The sequence below is a fragment of the Sorex fumeus genome, unplaced genomic scaffold (genome assembly GCF_029834395.1).
Source record: "Sorex fumeus unplaced genomic scaffold, SorFum_2.1 ptg000207l, whole genome shotgun sequence".
Taxonomy (NCBI): domain Eukaryota; kingdom Metazoa; phylum Chordata; class Mammalia; order Eulipotyphla; family Soricidae; genus Sorex; species Sorex fumeus.
The window spans coordinates 552,232-571,043 of record NW_026606264.1 but is presented as its reverse complement, the minus strand read 5'-3'; the positions used below and the strand labels follow the sequence as shown (position 1 = coordinate 571,043).

At 61.8% G+C, this 18,812-nt stretch overlaps 1 protein-coding gene across 1 annotated transcript; it reads right to left on the bottom strand.

Moving 5' to 3' along the window:
• Positions 1–277: 277 nt before the first annotated feature.
• On the bottom strand, positions 278–11,067 carry RAMP1 (receptor activity modifying protein 1). The gene is made up of 3 exons (XM_056108375.1): positions 11,005–11,067; positions 5,591–5,729; positions 278–533 (listed from the first exon to the last, which is right to left on the bottom strand). Exons 1-3 carry the CDS (start codon positions 11,060–11,062, stop codon positions 278–280), a joined length of 453 nt encoding a protein of 150 aa, XP_055964350.1. The 5' UTR covers positions 11,063–11,067.
• Positions 11,068–18,812: the final 7,745 nt, after the last annotated feature.

Genomic DNA, 18,812 nt, shown 5'->3' with positions numbered 1-18,812 from the left:
GCAGCTGTGGGTGGTGGGCCACCCTTGGGGAAGGCGCTGAGTGGTCCACCCACGGTGTGATGGTCAGTCCCGTTGGCCAGTGGTCCTAAAGCCGGGGGCTATGCCACGTGCCACCCCGCTGTCTCCCACTGGGTCAGAGAGCCACAGGGGCAAGGGTCGCGGTGCCCCTACAGGGCAGGCAGAGGCCCCGGCGTCCTTTAACCACACTTTGGCCACCGCACCGGACAGTCCCCGCTGCCCCCGTCCTGGGCCTGCTGCTGGCTCTCTTCCGCCGCCCCTACACCACGCCCTCCGAGCGCTGACTTCGCCAGGCCACCAGCAGCGTCACCAGCAGTGTCACGAGCACAGGCACCGCGATGAAGGAGCAGAGGACGCTGCCCGGCGGGTCCTGCACGGCCCGGCCTGTGGCGGGGCAGGCCTGGAAGTAGAGGCGGTGCACGGCCACGAAGAAGCGGTCCACGGCCGCGCCGGGCCACGCACAGCCCAGCTGCCCGGCCACCTGCCGGGTGCAGTTCCAGAGCTCCCAGTAGCTCCTGCGGACGGAAGAGGAGGGGTCAGGTCAGTCTCTGGGCCAGCACGCTCCGCGGCCACCTGCCCCCCAGGGCAGTCCCACCAGGTCCACCCTGTTCCCGAGAAGCCCAAGAGGCCCGCCCTGTCCTGAGAAGGGGAGTCCTGGGACCCCCGCAGACGGCTCGAGGCCCAGATTCCGCCCCAAGGGGTCACTGCGGGTGCCAGAGGGCACCCCCCTCTATCACCTTCGCCCTAGGCTGCAGCCCCCCTGGGCGCCACCTCAGTCCCTGCTCCCATCTATTTCCCGGTTGCGGTGCCCGGGGGCTGATGATTCCCTGCGGGGGGGGGGGGGGGGCCTGGCGGTGCCTGGGGGCCACTAAGGGCGCCCCTGCGTGCCGGGGACAGGCACTGAGCCCACGGCCTCGTGCACACGAAGCTCACGCCCGGCCCTGCCCAGCCCGCGTCTCAGCCCCTCCCGAGCACTGCTGGGGGCGCCGAGACCCTCACAGCTGGCAGGAAGCGGCTCTGCAGCACCCGGAGACCCTGGGGGAGGAGAGTGCCAGGCAGGCCTCCTGCCTGCCTGAGCTCACACCCTGGAGGTTCCCCAGCCCTGCCAGGAAATTCCTGAGGGCACCCCAGGGTGTCGCCCTCAACCAGAAAACAAAAAAAAAAAAAAAAGGAAAGGAAATTAAAAAACAAAGATTCAGTGTTGGGGGGTAATTAAAGGAGCATCTTAGACCTTGTCCCTGATTGAACAGAATACTGCACGTCCTTGTCCCTGATTGGACAGAACCCTGGGTATCCTTGTCCCTGACTGGACAGAATCCCGCACGTCTCCTTGTCCCTGATTGGAGAGAATCCTGCATGTCCTTGTCCCTGATTGGACAGAACTCTGGGCATCCTTGTCCCTGATTGGACAGAATCCTGGGCATCCTTGTCCCGAGTCCTTGCAGGACCCAGCGCAGATGGTGCAGAGACTCACAGGGCACACATGGAAGCTGCAGCAAAGAGAAGTAACAAGCTCAGTAACGACAAAGTGCCAAAGGCTGGTCACGGCCTCGAGGGCCAGCCTGGGGTTTCTGGGGCCACAGACACCCGAGCAGCTCTGCGAGTCCGACAGACCTCGGGCACAGGGCAGGGCGGGTACCTGGTGCCCGGGTGACCCTGAGCGTTTTCCCCTGCACCAGGTCCTCAAGATCCTCGAGTGGGGAGAGAGAGTGCAGGGGGACGCTTGCCTGCAGAGCATCTGCTGCCACTCGTGGGAGGCAGGACACAGCCCAGAATTCCATCCCAGCAAAAATGGCTTTCAGGGAGGCCGGGCCAGGGTCTTCCCGGGGAACAAAACTCAGTTGCGAGCTGAGGAGCACGCCCACTCCGAGGAACGTTGCACAGAATCCTGGGCCCTCATGAAGACGCCAATTCTCCACACACAATAGCAATGAAGATTCATTTCTGGGGCTGGAGCGATAGCACAGCGGGTGGGGCATTTGCCTTGCACGCGGCCGACCTGGGTTCAATTCCCGGCATCCCATATGGTCCCCTGAGCACCGCCAGGAGGAATTCCTGAGTGCAGAGCCAGGAGGAACCCCTGAGCATCGCCGGGTGGGACCCAAAAAGCAAAAAAAAAAAGATTCATTTCTGCTTCTCTTGGGGGCCACCGCAGCCTTGCTCACTCAGGGACCACCTGGCTCACGCCAACTGCAGGCCCAACTGCAGTGTTGCCGCCTCGCTGAGGGGTCTTTCTTGGTGGGGGATGTGGGGTGCAGAACTTCTCAGGGGCCAGGCAGTTCCAGGGATTGGACGAGGGGTTCCACGTGCAAAGCTTGTGGTCCAGACTTTTGAGTCATCGCCCAGCCTTGAAAACGAAGATATTGAAAAGACACCCGAACTGAATGAAGGAGTTCGGTAGAGCAGAGGCCGCGACCAGAGAAGACGGGGCTGCAGAAGCCTCTGGAACCCAGTGGCCTGGACAGCAACAAGGACAGGCTTTGGGACGGTCCCCAGGGTGCAGGCCTGCAGGTGGACCAGGGGGAGGCGAAGGAGGGGGCGGGTGGGCAGAGAGCACAGGCCCACTGAGGCACGGGGTGGGGGTGGGGAGCCAGAGTTGCAACCGAGAAGAGAGGGAACGACACAGGAAGGCACCACAGGTGGTGGATTGGGAGGGGAAGGGACGCTGGGGCCCAGACCAGTGCCAGGGAGGCTCCGTGCTCGAGCCAGGGGCAGTACCGGGCTCTGCTGTTTGAGTGACCATTCCCGGGCAAGCGGCGGCACACAGGGGCCCTAAGTCATGTCCCTTCCTGCCTTCTGGGCTGTGGCGTGGATGGCCCCGATGAGGCGCTCGGGCTACTCTTCTGGGAGCAAACCCTTCCCTGAAACCTTACCACAGCCCTCAGCCACCGCGGCTAAAAATACCCGGCACGGGCAACCGGCTGCCCACTTCATCCTGTTTATTTATACAGAAGCGACAGCTGAGACTCACAATAAACACTGTGGCAGGGGCGTGGGGAATTCCCCGTGAGGACGCTCGGTGCGTGGGCCGCAGAGACCATCGCAGAGAGGGTCCTCCCTTGCCTCCCTGTCTGACGGCAACGCTCCCAACGCCTCCTCCCTGCCCCGTTTTCTTCTTGGCGGGACTTTCTGTCCTGGGTCCCTAATGAAATGTGGAATGTTCCACAACACAGTGGGCGTTTCCCAGGAGGTTGGGGCCTGACCGAGGCTCTGGACACCTTGGTTCATGGTGCCACCTGCTGGGGGACACCTGGGCTGCTGCCCCCTGGCCAGGCCTGTGGCGTCCACCGGTCACGGAGCCTGGGGGTCCCTGTCCTCCCCCATTCGTGGCCCCCGGCCCCACATGCACGGGCTCCGACAGTCGAGGGAGGCCGATCTGTCCATCTCTGCCCTGTCTGCTGCCTTTGGGGCTCCCGCCACCTGACTTGGGGTCAGCTCTGCCCTCATCGACACATTCTCAGAGCTGGGCCTCGGAGTTAGGGGAAGTTTCTGTTCTGTAAACGCTGTGGCCACCCCTGGAGGTGCCCGGGTCCCTGGCTCTGTCCTTCCAGCGAGGACAGGCAGGTGTGCTGCCCACGGTGCCATCTCTCCGGCGCCAGTGGGATCTCTGGGCCCCAGATCCCGTTCCTGGGAGTCCTCCCGAGTGACCACACAGCGCAAACAAGGGACATTCTCTCAGACCCTCCAGCACGAGACCATCCACAAGGGTCACAGCCGCCGCAGGGGCCTGGCCGGGGCAAGCGAGAGGCCTCAGAGCCACCCTCGGGGACACTCAGTCGCCAGGTGGACAGGTCAGTTGCAGGCTGGGGCTGGGGACAAGGTGAGACCGGGGGGGGGCACCAGCCCCGGGGTCACGTGCCCACCTGGGAGTGGGGTCTCAGGAGGAGCAGAAGCTGCAGGACTGAGACGCCCCCCGCTCCACGCCCCTCCTCCCCCGGGCAGCACATGTGCCCAGGGTGGCCCGAGAGGACACTGCTTTCACAGCCACAGGCAGAGCCCCGCCCGCAGCCCCTCCTCATGCCCCTTCCTGGCTGACCATATCCTGTGCCCTGGCCATGCTCCCGAACTTGCAGCAAGTGGGATTCTGTAGCCCACCGCAGGGCCTCAGTGCGGGGGCAGGGCAGCGGGCTGACAGTGGGGGGTCCGGGAACAGGACCCCTCTGTACCCCCCAGCTGCCCCCAGGCCTTCCCCCCAGGGGGAACATCTGCTTCTTCCCGGCTCACAGCTGGTGAAGGAAGACGCCTGCGCCTTCGATCAAAGAAGATGCGTGTGTGCAGAGAAGGTGCGTGGGAGAAGGCTGAAGGCTGAGGGGAGCGGCGTGGGCACGGCCAGCAGATGGCCCAGATGGCCCCAGCCTCAGCCCCGGGAACGACGCCTCGCCTCGCCTGCCCTGGGCCTGCTCTGGGGGTGTTTCCGGGGAGAAGCTGCCTGTGGCCACACGCCCTGCAGGTGGGGGGGAGCCCACGGACGGGGTGTCTCGGGGCTGGGACGGAGGGGAGGGAGCGGTCAGCGGCCCTGGACACGCCCCTCCTCCACTCCAGGGCTTCTCTCTGGGAGGAGGAGCTGCACGCACCCCCCAACTCCTCAGCGAGGCCACCCTCCTGTGGGGCCCTTCATCCATCCACATCTCTGCCTCCCGGGGGGCAATTCGCAGTTGCGGGCAGGCTCAGGGGTCCGACTCCCCAACTTCCCAACCCGAGTGGGGCACTCAGCTCTGCCAACGAGGCCCCACAAGTCCCCGGGGTCAAAGGAGGCAGGATGACCCCAGGACAGGGCACATGGCCACTTGGTGGGGCATGCGGCCCACCCAGAAAATCCAGGCTAGTCCCTGCCTCAGGGTCCCCTGCTGAGTGACCATCCCCAGCCCTGCAGAAGCTAGCCAGCCCAGTTTCAGATCATGCACACGCACATGCACACACATGCACACGCACTCATAGAAGCACACACCCACACACACATACTCAGACACACGCACACTCAGACAGCACATACCCACACATGCACACACACGCACACATACTCACATGCATAGGCACACACACAAGCACACACATGCATACTCAATCATATACTCATACACACCCACACACGCACACTCATATACACACATGCATACACTCACACACATGCACACACATGCACACTCACACTCCTACACATGAACATGTACACACAGACACATTCACACATGAATGCAGTCACACATGCGCACACAATAATACACAGACACAACTCATACCCACATGACACTTGTTTACAAGCACACACATGCACACACACATACATGTACTCACATTTACCAACTGTGCACCCCCCCACCCCCGTGTGCTGTGACCGGCACCCTGGGTGCCTCTTGTCCCCTCCCTTCCCGACTGGATCCTGACAGTGGCCCTGGGTGCCGCCGGGGCTGACGGTGGAACGTGGGCTGTGGGGGGCCGAGGGGCCTGTGGTGAACCCCACTCACGGAGCCTGTCGGGAGAGCCCGCAAATGTTCCGGGAGCCTGGACGGACCAAGGCAGCGCCCTCAGAGCAGACAGAGCCCCCCGCCCTCACCCCCGGGCCGGGACTCACCTCACGGTCTGGTCCCAGTCGCACCACAGCGCCTGCCCGATAGCGTCCATGTGGGCCTGGAAGGGCGCGAGGCAGAGCTCCTGCAGGACCGGGCGGTATTCGGCATCCCTGCAGGCGGCCGCCGCCAGGAAGTGGTGGGCTGCAAGACAGGCTGGGGTCACCTGGCTCCTGGGGTGCCCGACCCCGACCCACCCAGCCCCGGGGGTGCCCCTGCCCCCTGCCCCCTGCCCTTCCCTGGGCACACCTGGGGGCCTCTCTTGGTGCAGCCCTGGGAGCTGCTCTATGCCGGGCACTTGGGGACCCTTAAGTCTGTGGGGCACTCGGGGGACCCCAGGATCCACGGGGCACTCGGGCGCCCGTGGGAGTGTCCAGAGCATTCTCTACCTGTTTCCCAGGGGTGCGGTTGCAGGGCTGGGGGGTCTAGGGGACCCCGGGGACCAAACCTGGCCCCCCCCAGGCCAGCCAGGCATGCTCCAGCCTCTGAGCATCTCCTGGGCCAGCCCTCGGCTTTGTCCCCGCCTGTCTTGGGGCCACATGTGTCCCACCACACGCGTGGGCTCAGGGCATGGTCTGTGGCCCTGCACGTGTCCCACCCTTGCATGGCCTGAGACCCGCTCACAGATGGGGAAGCCGAGGCAGTCACTCTCTCCCCCTCCCGGCTCAGTCCCTCAGCTCTCCCTCTACCCGGGAGCTGCTCCCTCTACCTGGGTGGCAGCCAGGTGGGGCCAGGTGGGGCCTCCCGCACTAGGAAGGGCCAGACATGCCCTGGGAGCGCCAAGGCAGGACAGACGCGAGCACTGCAGGAGGAGCCTCTCTCTGGGCTCTGGGGGGCAGCTCTGGGGCTCCTGGGGGTGGCAGGACACCCCCCAAACTGTGTCCCCCAGAGGCACCTGTGATGCGAGTCTGGCCAGGTGCCCCCCCGCCCGTCCTGTGGAGGACAAGGCACGCCAGCCTGGGGCTGGCCCAGGCCTCTGCGGAGCGTCTCCTGCAGGGCCGGGGAGTCTCTGGGCAGAAGCGGGCACTGTGGCACCTGGGCAACGGGAGCACCCACGATAAGGACCCAGTGTTCGCTCCCCGTGTGCCTGTGGGGGCCTGCCAGTGGCCTGTGCCCAACCTTTTTGGGGGGCATATCTGGGGGGTGCTCAGGGCCGGCTTGGGGATCACTCCCGGTGGGGGCCAGGGGACAGTGCGGCACGGATCTATCCTGGCCGGCCGCGTGCCCACCCCGTCCTGTCTCACCACACCCCGTGCCAGGCCAAAGGCTGAGCACAAGCTCCCCCAGCAGGAGGCGGCCCCCCGCCCCCCCCGCCCGGAATCACGTGGCCCCAAGCACCCCCGGGCCGGCCCTGCCCACTACGGCTGTGCCACAGGGTCCCGCCCTGCGGCCGGGCCAAGCAAAGCAGCATCTCTCAGAGGGGCCTGGGGGCCTGGGGGGGCCACACCCAGGGCGGAAGGGGCCTTCGGGCAGATGGACGTGAGGTCAGCGGCTGGGGGTCGGGGGAGGGGTTCCTAAGGGCTGGATAGGAGGGGGCTGGAGGGCAGGCGGCCAGCAGCTCGGACACTCCCGTAGCCCCAGGTTTTGCAGGCCGTGAAGGAGTTTTCACTGGACACACGGGGCTTGTCAGCCCTTCCCAGCATGCCTCAGCCCCTGCTATAGCCACTGGGCAGCAACAAGCAGCTGGACGAGTGGCGGGAGCATGCGCAGAGGGTGTCCACAGAGGAGCTCAAGGCCCTGATTCCTGCCTCAGTTTCCACACATGAGGATCCTGGGAGACTCCCGAGGGCTCTGAGTCTGTACCCGGCCTGACTAGCGGCTCCGAGAACCACACATGGGCTTGTCACCAGAACCCAGTGAACACGCTGCCCTCAGCCCGAGAGAGGAAACCAGACGCACAGGCACTGGGTGGAGACGAGAGGCTGGATGTCCAGTGAAAACTCCTATTTACCCTACAAAACCCAGTGAGCCACAGCCCGCAGGGCTCCTGCTGCGTCCTACAAGCACCCACTGAGGGTCCTTCCCTCCCGGGCTTCCCTCCTTGCAAGCCACACAAACAGGCTGGGGAGCGTCTCGCCCACCTGGGCCACCCGCCCCTGCAGGGATGATGAGGAGATGGCCGTCCCTCCAGGGCCTCCACCAGGAGAGGGGCCCCGAAGGCGGCTGCAGACCCCACCCTCTGTCCTTTCTCGCCCGAGATGCTGTCCTTGAAGCGCCCGCTGGGCTGGGTGTGGAAGAACCGGCCACGTGGCCCAAATCCACAGGGAATGGGGTGCCAGGCCAGGCTACCCGACCCCAATGAAACCCGCTCCCAAGTAACTCACATTGAAGACAAAAAACAGAAACAAAAAGGCGCCAGCTACACAGCGGGTATGAGGCAGGGAGGGAGGAGGGAGTTGGGGGTCCCGGGAGGGAAGGCCAGGGAGAGAGATTCACTCTGCAGAGAGGGGGTGCCCGCGGGTGGGGTCAGAGGGTCCCCACTGGGCCACCCGAACAGGTTCCGGCCCCCTGCAGGTCAGTGTCTGCAGGCGGAGGGACACAGGTGCCCCCACCTCACAGGACCTCACCCACGGGCGCTGGGCGGGGGCAGGAACTGCCACCGGAACTGGAAGCCTGTGCCCTCAGGAGCCCCCCTCAGGGGCACCCGACACCCTGTGGCTCGAGGGACCCCCCCCAGGGTTCTCGGGGGTCTTCTCACCCAAGGCCCGAAGGCAGCTTTGTGGGTGATACCGAAGCTCCTTCTGCTCTGGGAGGTGCCACTGTCCCTCCCGGCCCCGTGGCACCTGCAGGCCAGTTCCCAGGCGTGAATCAAGGGGGCACGCAGGGGTCCCTGGTTTTGGGATGGGGGTGCCTCCCCGCACACCCTCAGACGCTCCTTCCTGTGGGACACCCTCCTGCCCCCACCCGCAGAAGCACGAAGGAGGGGGTGCGGTGTCCACCAGCGCAGCGGCCAGCAGCCAGGTCCCTGCCGGCTGCCCCCTGGGCCAGGCAGACGCGCCCCGCACAGGAGCTGCTGCTGACCAGTGAGAGGTGGACAGGGGCGCACCCGGGGGTCAGGTTTGGGGGACTCAGGCTCAGCGGGTGCTGGCACACGGGGGCAGTGGGATCCACAGACCCCGCCGTGGGACTGGGCCCGCCAGACAAAGGCCGCTCTGTGATCTGACCGGGGACCCGCCAAGGCGACGACAACGCGGGGCCTGGAACCCTGGTGTGTGTCTGGGGACACGGCTGCCGCCCCCGGAAGGAGCCATGGGCGCCGGGCTCTGTGGCCCACAATGGCCCCATTATGTGGCCCTGGCACGGCGGGCTGTTGGCATGACCCTGGCAGGAAGCCAGTCCTGCCCGAGGCGCCGGGCACCTGGGGTTCCCGCTGGCCGGGGCTCAGCGAGGAGGCGTCCCAGCGGCTTTCCAGCGGGCCCTGAGGGGCGCGGGCGTCTGCACGTCATCATCCCTCCAGGCCCCGAGGGAATAAGGACCCTGAAGTGGGGGTCCCTTGGCCCCAGGTGCCCTTCCCGGCGCCCACGGGGCACCTGTGCCCAACAGATTCTGTGCCCAGGTCCCTGTTCAAGGCTCCCCCAGGTCTGGGGAGCTCTCCGGATGAGTGGCAGCCCCTCAGAGCTGCAGGAGGCGGGGTCTCGGCTCTCCCCAGCCCACGGCACCCCGGGAGATGGGCTGGGGCCAGCAGGGGGCACTGGCAGGCACGCCTGAGGGGTCACACCACACAGGGGCCTCATTGCAGACCTGGCCACACTCAGCAGTGCTCCGGGCTACTCCTGGCTCTGTGCTCAGGACTCAGGGAACAGAGCAGGGCTGGGGACTGGGCCAGGGTCCGCGTGCTCCCAGGGGCCTCCACCTGACTCCCCCCCCAGGCCCCACCGGGGCTCTCTCTTTTTTTTTTTTTGCTTTTTGGGTCACACCTGGCAATGCTCAGGGATTACTCCTGGCTCTGCACTCAGAAATTACTCCTGGCAGTGTTCAGGGGACCACATGGGATGCTAGGAGTCGAACCCGGGTCAGCCGCGTGCAAGGCAAACGCCCTACCCGCTGTGCTACCGCTCCAGCCCCTGGCTGTCTCTTTCTGAGCATTCCCACGCAGTGCTCCAGGCCAGGGGACCGTCCACGTGACTTGTGGGTCACAGGTGGTTTTCGTGTGAGGGGCCCATGAGTGAGGGGCCAAGCCTGGGCTGGCCACAGGCGGGTGAGCGCCTGACCCCTGGCATGGTCTGTCTGGCTCCGGACGCCGGTTCTGATGGACTGGAACCCATGAGACCGGCTCCTCCCGGGACCGAACCATCAAAGGGAATAGTGGGAACGCTCCGGCCTTCTCCTGGGAGACCAGCCCCGCCTGTGCCCACTCCCAGCCAAGACTGACTGGCCCACAAGGGCAGACGCCTCAGAAGGAGGCGAAACTCCAGAACGTTCCCCCATGGCTCTGTGGGGCAGGGAGACAGACACTGGGCAGATGGGCAAACACCCTGGCCTGGATCCCACTCCAGGCAGAACAGGCTCCGGCCGACCCGGCAGCACCGGCCAAGGCGCCACCCGCAGCGCTCCCTTGGGGGGCCCCCGCCTGCCAGCTGCTGGATCCCACAAACGTGTTTCAACACACCCAGTTGCGTTGCCCGGGACGCCGGCCCGAGGCACCGACCAACCCACGCAGACCCCGGCCCCCCACGAAGACTCTGCTAGGGAGGACAGCCCGGTTGGAGAGCGGGTTCAGAGGGAGACTCCACCGGGCCACTCCGAAGGGGACTGTCCACTACGGGGAGACCTCCGGGAGCAAGCCGGACTGCCCCCAGCTGGCGACGCTGACCCCTGATACCCTCGAACGTGGACACTGGCCGGAGCGGGGCGGTGCTGGGGGTAGCGGGCAGCTCCCTTGTCCACAGCGACGGCCTTTCCGGGGCCCTGAGACAATGTCCCACGGACACGGCTTTCCGGGGTGGACGTGGCATCTGTGCGTGCGGTGGAGGCGAGCCGGGCCCTCTGCCCTCTGCAGCCTGGCGCCCACAGGTGTCCAGTCCTGTCCTGTCCTGTCCTGTCTGGCGGTTCCCCGGGCCGCGGGAGCAGAGTGGCCGCGCGGGGCCAGGCGCCTCCCGGGGGCAGCAGCGTCGCGGTCACCGCCCGCGGCTCTCGGGGCGCCCCCACCTCCGGGACGGGCCGCGGGTGGCGCCCGGGGGTCCCGGGACTCTGCTGCAATGAAGGGGCGTTTCGACTTTCACTCGGGGTCCCCGACCCGGGCATCCCCCCGCCCGCGCCCCGCAGGCCGGCCAGCGCGCGGACCGGCCGGACGCCGGACACAGCCCGGGCGCGGGCGCAGGTGCCGCCCGGGTCGCCCACCCGAGCCCGAGCGCCGTGGCCGCGGCCGCCGGAGCCCCCGGGGGGGACGGCGGCCCCGCCCCCCGCGCCCCCCACTCACCCAGGAGCAGGCAGAGGCCGCGCCAAGGGAGGCCGCGCTGGCCGGGGGCCGTGGCCATGGTGCAGCCGCGCCGGACTGAGCGCGCGAGGGGCCGCCCACCGCGGGCGGGGGGGCGGGGGCGGGGCGCGGGGCGGGGCGAGGCCCGGCCCGGCCCGCGGAGAGGTGGGCGCCGGGTGGGTGGGCGCGCGAGTGCGGGGCGGGTGAGCGCGGGGCGGGGTCGGGGCGGGGTGGTGGGCGCAGGCGGGGCGGGCCCGGGAGGGGTGGGCGCGGGGCGGGTCGGCCGAGGCGGGGTCGGGTGTGCGCGGGGCGGGGCGGGCCCGGGAGGGGTGGGCGCGAGGCGGGGTCGGGGTGGGCGGGCGCGGGGCTGGTCGGCGCGGGGCGGGGTCGGGTGTGCGCGGGGCGGGTCGGCCGAGGCGGGGTCGGGGTCGGTGGGCGCGGCGCGGGGCGGGGTCGGGTGTGCGCGGGGCGGGGCGGGCCCAGGAGGGGTGTGCGCGAGGCGGGGTCGGGGTGGGTGGGCGCGGGGCTGGTCGGCGCGGGGCGGGGTCGGGGGGGCGCGGGGCGGGCTCGGGAGGGGTGGGCGCGGCGCGGGCAGGTGGGCGCCCGCAGCACCTCCGCCCCCCGCACTCGGGCTCCCCAAGGGCCCGGCTCAGAAGTCGGAGGCCAGACGGGGCCCTGGTACCCCCGGGCCGCCCCTGCGCCCCCCCGTCCCGGCGGCCGACCTCCCCCACCCCACCCCACCCCGGGGCAGGAGCGTGGCGCGCCGTGAGCCGGGGGGCAGCGCGGGTCCGGTGCGACGGCCTCTGGTCCTCGGCGGCCTCGCAAGGACGGTCAGTCCCCCGGCCGGAAGGGACAGCCCGCCGCGAGGGCAGAGCCACCTGTCGGCAGCTGAGGCCGGGGCAGCCGCCCTCTCCACTCCGGCCTGGAGACCGGGCGGGTGGTCAGCGGGGCAGCAGGGCCTTCTCCCGGAGCCCGCGGGGACACGCTGGTCTAGGTGCGCACCCACCTCTGCCCCCCCAGACAGACTGGCTGAACGAACCCAGCACTGCAGGCTGGGGCCATGCCAGGAGGGGACACGTGGGGGCACACCCGCTGACCACTAGGTGGCGGCCAGCCCGGCTCCCTGGGACTGCAGTCAGCCTGGAGGCCGAGGCCAGTCTCCGCGGCTGCCTCCAAGGCTGAGCCCTTCGCCTGCACCCGCAACCCCTCACAGCCTCTCTGACTGTGGTCAGCCCTGCGCTGACCAGCTTCTTGGGTTGTTGAGCTTGGGAGGTGCCCACTCACCCGGACCCTAGCCACGGCCAGGGGACACTCTCCTTCCTAGTGCTCTCATGGTCACCTTGGGTGTCCGGGGCCAGTGCCAGGCAGAACATTGGGCACTGGCATGCTGCCTCTCCCCTGCTCGGCTCCTCCAGCCTGACCAGTGTCCCCGCAAGTGGGCAATGTCCTCACAGGCCGGGCCAGGGTGGGGGGACACTCAGGTGGCATCAGGGGCAGTTTCTGGGCTGATTTCAGGTGGATTTCCAGGGGGCACTGAGTGTTTTTTTCCTGGAAAGGGGCGGGAGGTGCCCTGAGCTCCGGAGGGTCAGCTGGCAGCCCCAGCAGGCACCCGGGGCTAAGGGCTGGTGGACACTGCTGCAAGCCTGACGTGACCACAGGGCAATTCCGCCTCCCCATGACAGAGCAGCTGACGCTGGCTGTCACCAGGGCCTGCTGTGTGAGGGGGCGCTGGCTGTGGAGAGCTGCCAAAGGCCACTGCAGACAGAGCGGGACTCATACCAACCTTCCTTGGCACCTTCACCATCCGCCTCTACTTCAACTCCCTGGGGAGTCACTGGGCTGGGCAGGCGCACAACCCCAAGGTCACTCCTGGATAGCAGCAGCCGCAGCCGCGTTCAGGGGACTCAGCACTAGGAGGCTGACCCCACGGCGGTGCTCTGTGGCTGGAACTTCGAAAGGCTGCCCGGGCAGCTCCAAAGCAGTCGCTGCCGCATCCAAGACCAGAAACAAGCCCCCAAGCCAAAGCCCCAGGATGACGAGAACTTCAAGGGGCCGATGTGTGTCCCGAGTCCCCCGGAGAGCTCCGTGCCCGGTACAGGTCCGAGTGTCAGGAAGCCCCAAGCGCCTGGTCCTGAGAAACCGCCTCCTGCTTATCCCCAGGAACCAGGGAGCGCTGAAGAGCCAGAGAAAGAGGCCGAGTGAGAGCAAGGCGGGCCGCCGCTCCCAGGACTGAGGGAGAAACGGCCCATGGCCTGGGCGGGGGGTAAGAGCTGACCTCCAGCACCACCTCCCCCCTGTCCCCCTGATCCAGCCGAGCCAAGTGGCATTACTGCCCTGAGCACTGGACCTCCAGGCCCACCCAGGAGTAGTCCCTGGACCGAGTACTTCCTGGGAGGCCCCGGCCAAACAGAACAGAAATCCCAAAGCCCACCACCGAACAGCCGAGAAGTCTTCAATTATTTGCTGACACAAAAGAGAATCACAGGCCGGCGCGTGATTCAGAGCCAGACATTAGTCATCAGCGGTGAGATCGTGGTTGCAGAGGGAACGGCTGATAAGCAGAACAGCTGTCAGGGGCGCCAAGGACGGCCGTGAGAAACATCCCAGCGAAGTGGCGTCCTGGGTCCTTGGCAGCGGCTCCTCACCCCAGGGAGTCGAGAGCTGAAACCCGAACTGTGGGGTCTTGCAGGCCCAATTGTGAGGACAGAACATCAGCTGCCCATCACCGTTCCCCAGATGTTCGACACCAATGGAGAGAACCGGAGACCTGCCCTGCCACCTGCAGCCCGCTCGCCTTCGTCTTTGGGGGAGCCCAGTTCCAGGAGGCCAGCGGTGAAATCTGACCGGGGGTGACCAGAAACTGCCACCCGACGAAATATTAACACCCTAGACACGAAAGATGACAAGCACCACAACAGGAGTGATTTGAGACAGGAAGGGAGCCCTGTCTTGCAGACGGGACCGGCCCCCCAGAGGGTAAACAAGAGCCAGCACAGGGAGGGAAACTGAAGCCAGGGGTGAGCACTGCTCGTGGGTCCCAACTCCGCTCCGCAGTCCCTCAGAGGGCCGTGGGATGCAAGCGCCAGGGTGCAGGGCCCGCGGCATGATGTACCCGCCACCTCGGCCACTAGCCCTCCTCCCATATGAGGGGAGCAGGTGGGCCACTCTACACAGATGACCAAACGGACAGGGACAGAGCAGCCTCAGAGGCCCAAGTGCTAAGTGTGCAAGACACAGGCGCCTCCAAGTGACCTCAGACAAATGCCAGGGCGGAGCTCTGCGGGCACGAAAGCCAGCGAGCAGTTTTCTGGAAACACCCTGGCTCTCCCTCAGTCTACATGGCAGCAGCTGGCAGAGGTTGCCCTCACCCAGCAATGACAGAGAGCCCTCGAGAGGGATGCCCCAGGCACGATGACCAAGTGCCTCATCATTTCCATGCTCTCCCTCACGTGAAAAAGGCCCCAAACGTGGCATCTGAACTGAGTCAAACAGAAAATGGCCACCCAATACCCACCACCTGTGTCCAGTCACAGAGCTCAGACCAGACAGACGGACACAGTAACGGGAATAAAGATGCACTTTGGACCTAACTGTATGCCGGTGAGGATCTGTGCTTAGGGGAGCCGTGGGAACTGTCACCATCAAGGGGAGGGACAAGCCAAGTGTCCTACTGTCACAGTTCTATCATTTGTGATTAAGTGTCCTCCAAGGAAATGGGCACTGCAGGCACCCTTCATTCTAAGAAAGCTGGAGGGAGGGAACAGGACATGACAGACAGACTCACGGAAAGTGAAAGTTACAGGAAGGCTTCATGGGGAGCAGTGCCTCCCTTAGCCCCTCTCGTACCCAACAACTGGGTCACAGGGAAATCAGAACTGCCCAAGGTGGGCACCACTAATACAGTGGGCACGGGAACTGGAACCCACAAAATTTTTGGGGGGCATACCCAGCAAGCGCTAAGGGGTTATTCCTGGCTTTGCATTCAGGAATGAGCACGGGGGTCGGGGGCACCAGAGAACTAGCACGGGGGTTGGGGGCTTGTCATGCGGTAGATCTGGGTCAAGTTCTGGCACCACGTGGTCCTCTGAGCACCACTGGGGGTGTTCGGGGGGATCCCAGGCACCTTGGGGCCCGCCCTTCCTTTCATTGACCAGACAACCTGGTTCGTGGAGAATCATCAGGAGGGGCCCCCAAGTCACCTGAGCACCACTTGGGAGCCCCCAATAAGTATGCAAATAAATTTATAAGTCATAAAATTATGTTGGCTGTGTGCAAGGCAAACGCCCTACCCGCTGTACTTTGCTTTAGTGCTGCAAGCCCCACACATACAAGCTGAGCTGCAGCCCTGGACCAGAATTTCTGAGGTGGAACCCCAAGATCTACATCTTCAAGAATACCCTTCAGTGTCCCGGTCATGCACCACAGCCCCCAAGTACTCCTGATTCATTTACATTCAATTCTCCATGATGGCGATGGACCATTCCCCAAGGTGCTGCCTTGACAAAGGAGGATTTCCTCACTTCCCTACATCCGTCCCTCTCGGAGAGCCCGGCAAGCTACCGAGAGTATCCCGCCTGCATGGCAGAGCCTGGCAAGCTCCCTGTAGTGTATTCGATATGCCAAAACCAGTAACAAGTCTCACAATGGAGACGTTGCTGGTGCCTGCTCAAGCAAATCGATGAACAACAGGAGGACAGTGCTACAGTGCATAAAACTGTTTTGAAATCATTCCAATTTACCCTCTAATCAAAACACGAATACAAAGTGATCATAAGCAAATAGGTGATAATTTTTTTTTAATGCAGGAGTACTACTATCTATTCAGCCACTGATTAGCTGACTGAATTGGGCATGAACTCCACAACAGGTGATAATTTCAATTAAACACTTCCCCAAGCCCCCGCATGCTCAGGCAACCTAGCGAAACAGACCATCTAATGGTCTAGAATGATGCCATGATATGCATTACGGCAGTAATTTAACTGCCTCGCAAGTTAAAAAATGTACACCTTCCACAATGGGTATCTACAGACTCAGTTTATTGTTATTCTATAATCCAGGAAGAATCTTAAAACAACTGAAAACTAAATGACAAGAACTTGAGGAAAAAAACATTTTCCATGTATGAGTCATTTAACAAATTCTTAAAAAATAATAAACATTTTAATTAGTAACAGCTTAAAAAATGGGCATAACTATTTTTTCCTGAGCTGAAGTATACAGCTTAAAATGTCTAAGAAACATGTTTGAAATACAAAGTTTAGAAACACTGAAGTTATTTAAATTTTTTTTAAGATCTTAATACTGTAGAAATGATGGCTATCAAGTAGAATAATGCAGGCGAATCCAATCGCAATGTATCCACAACATTCTCTGTAGGAAGAAACTCAAGGCTTTCTAAGGAAATGCTATAGATGAAGAAAAGACAAAATTCAATAAATGCTAAACTCCATATTCCAGGTAGGTATGTAGTTACTAGGGTATTGTTACTACAGCAATCACTGTGATTAAGCTCATTATCTTCATGAAACAACACATATTTACATTATATTCTATCTCTTGATTAAACTTATCACTAAAACTATTACCAGGTCAGTAATAAAAACAGGTCATACTATGTTCTGTATTTTGGGCCATTCCTGGCTTGTGCTTAGTCATCCTGGTAGTGCTGGGGCAGCCCTGGGCGTACCCCCATTGAGCACTGCTCCTGAAAGGAGTGCGGAGTGCGCTGTGCATGCACTGAGGCTGAGGGGGTGAGCACCAATTCCATGTGATCCCTTCATCCTGGGGAGAGGAAGACCAATCTTCCCCGAGGCAGAGCAGGCTGAAGTCTTAAACGCTTGGTCAGACAGTCCTAAGTTTGGTATTTCACCGACTGTGTTTTCTGGTATTTTTTAAAAGCTATGACTGATGGGCTGCAGCAATAGCACAGTGGGTAGGGCGTTTGCCTTGCATGTGGCCAACCCAGGTTCGAATTCCAGCATCCCATAGGGTCCCCAAGCACCGCCAGGAGTAATTCCTGAATGCAGAGCCAGGAGGAACCCCTGAGCATCGCTGGGTGTGACCCAAAAAGAAAAAAAAAAGCTATGACTGGTGGTGCTCAGTACTTCCTTCTGGCAGAGTGCTCATGGAGCATGTGTGCTGGGGCTGAACTAGGGCTGGCCACGCACGAGGCAAGCACCCTTGCTACGGCCCTGAAGCTAGTTTCTCTAACATTATGGGTACTGTGGAGCTGTACAAACTGCCTTTTGTCTTGGCATCCAACAATCATTTTAAATGGGAAGCGTCTGTGTATAGACTCTTTCTCTAACTACAGTCTAGATTGCCAAAGGAGATTGGGAGTTGTTTTCCTTCTCTTCAAATAAGTACACAGTTTGTTCTTTTCCCCCTTACCATGTCAGTTAAAGCTCTAGCACAACGATAAATAAAAACGTTAACTAAAAATGATAGTAGATGCTTCCATGCCAGTGCCTGCTTTCAAGGAGTTTTCTACCTCTTACCATATAGTAAAATGTTTTTCCAAGAAGGCAAAATTTCCCACAGGTCTGTCTGTTCCAATTTTCACATTTTGCCAGCAGAGGCACTGAAAAGTTTTGTTTTGGATTTTTGTTTCAAAAAGTATTTGAAGCAAGTTGAGCAAAGGCAGTTTCTCCCTGGGGAGAGCAGTTAGGTGTGCTGCGCCCAATACGGCCATACGGCTCCCTTCCCGCAAGCCATCACAGGCACGGCCTCTCTGGCTCTGAATAGAAACCCACAATAGAACTCTAAAATTGTTGAACTCTATTTGCTTAATTTTGGTTTGTTTTAGGGCATACCTGGCAGTGAACATATGGAGTTCCAGGGATCCAAGCCAGGTGTGCCTGCAAGACAAGTGCCCTACTCACCGGACTCTCTCTCCAGCCCCCAACCTTTCTTTCTTATATATTTGCAAACATGACTATACTGATTTCTCAGGAAGTCTATTAAGACTGATATTCCTTGTTCCTTGTTTTGGAGTGTTCACTAATGTATAAATCTAATTTTATTTTGTGGGAGGAACTTTATAATTCAATTTCCTTAAAACATCTGAGCATAGTACAATTTAATGTCGAGTATCTGTTTTTGTTAAGTAGTATTTCTCTGAAAGATCACCATTTAGTAGAGAGCATTTCTCTAGTTTGGTCTACACTGGACCGTGCTTAGGGCTTGCTCAGGTGTCACTCCTGACGGGGCTCAGGGAACCATACTTGACACTGGGGATTGAACCCTGGTCAGTCATGTGCAAGGCAAATGCCTTTCCCATGGGCCTATCTCCGGAGCCTCATCTAAAAAAGGCAACTGGCTGGATGTTTCCAGTGCGCACAGAGCTTAGTGGCGTTTCCTTTCACAGACACTGTAGCTCGTGTCCTGCCGCTCAAGCAGCACACGAGGGGGCCCAAGTGAGGAAGAAACGCTTGTGGTCAACAGTGCAAGTGTTCCAGAGCAGACCCTTAGCTACCGCCGAAGTCCCCAGAGGAAAGAGCAGACCAACACCCTGACTGCAACACGACAGTCTCACACTCCTTTCCCTCCGCTACGCACTCGTGACTCCTGAGCTGCAGAATCTAAGAGCTAAGCTGTTCAAGCCGATCTGTCTGAGAGTTACTTGTTCACATTAGTAATAACTATTATAGGTTTCTTTTAGTTTTGTAACATTATTATTTCAATTTTAAAAAATACTTAAAATTAAAAAGCAAATTTAATGCCATTCTTTTTATCAGATGAAAAAAGTTTCAAATGACACAGTAGTATTAAAAAATAAAAGATGAAAGTTACCTGCACTCCTTTTATTC

What these genes read in the sequence shown, in the direction of transcription:
- RAMP1 (XM_056108375.1), bottom strand. Translation starts at nt 11,062, where the DNA reads ATGGCCACGGCCCCCGGCCAGCGCGGCCTCCCTTGGCGCGGCCTCTGC. An exon ending in CGGCCTCTGCCTGCTCCTGG is followed by an intron (nt 5,730 to 11,004) that starts GTGAGTGGGGGG and finishes CCTGTCTTGCAG; the next exon opens with CCCACCACTTCCTGGCGGCG. An exon ending in GACTGGGACCAGACCGTGAG is followed by an intron (nt 534 to 5,590) that starts GTGAGTCCCGGC and finishes TTCCGTCCGCAG; the next exon opens with GAGCTACTGGGAGCTCTGGA.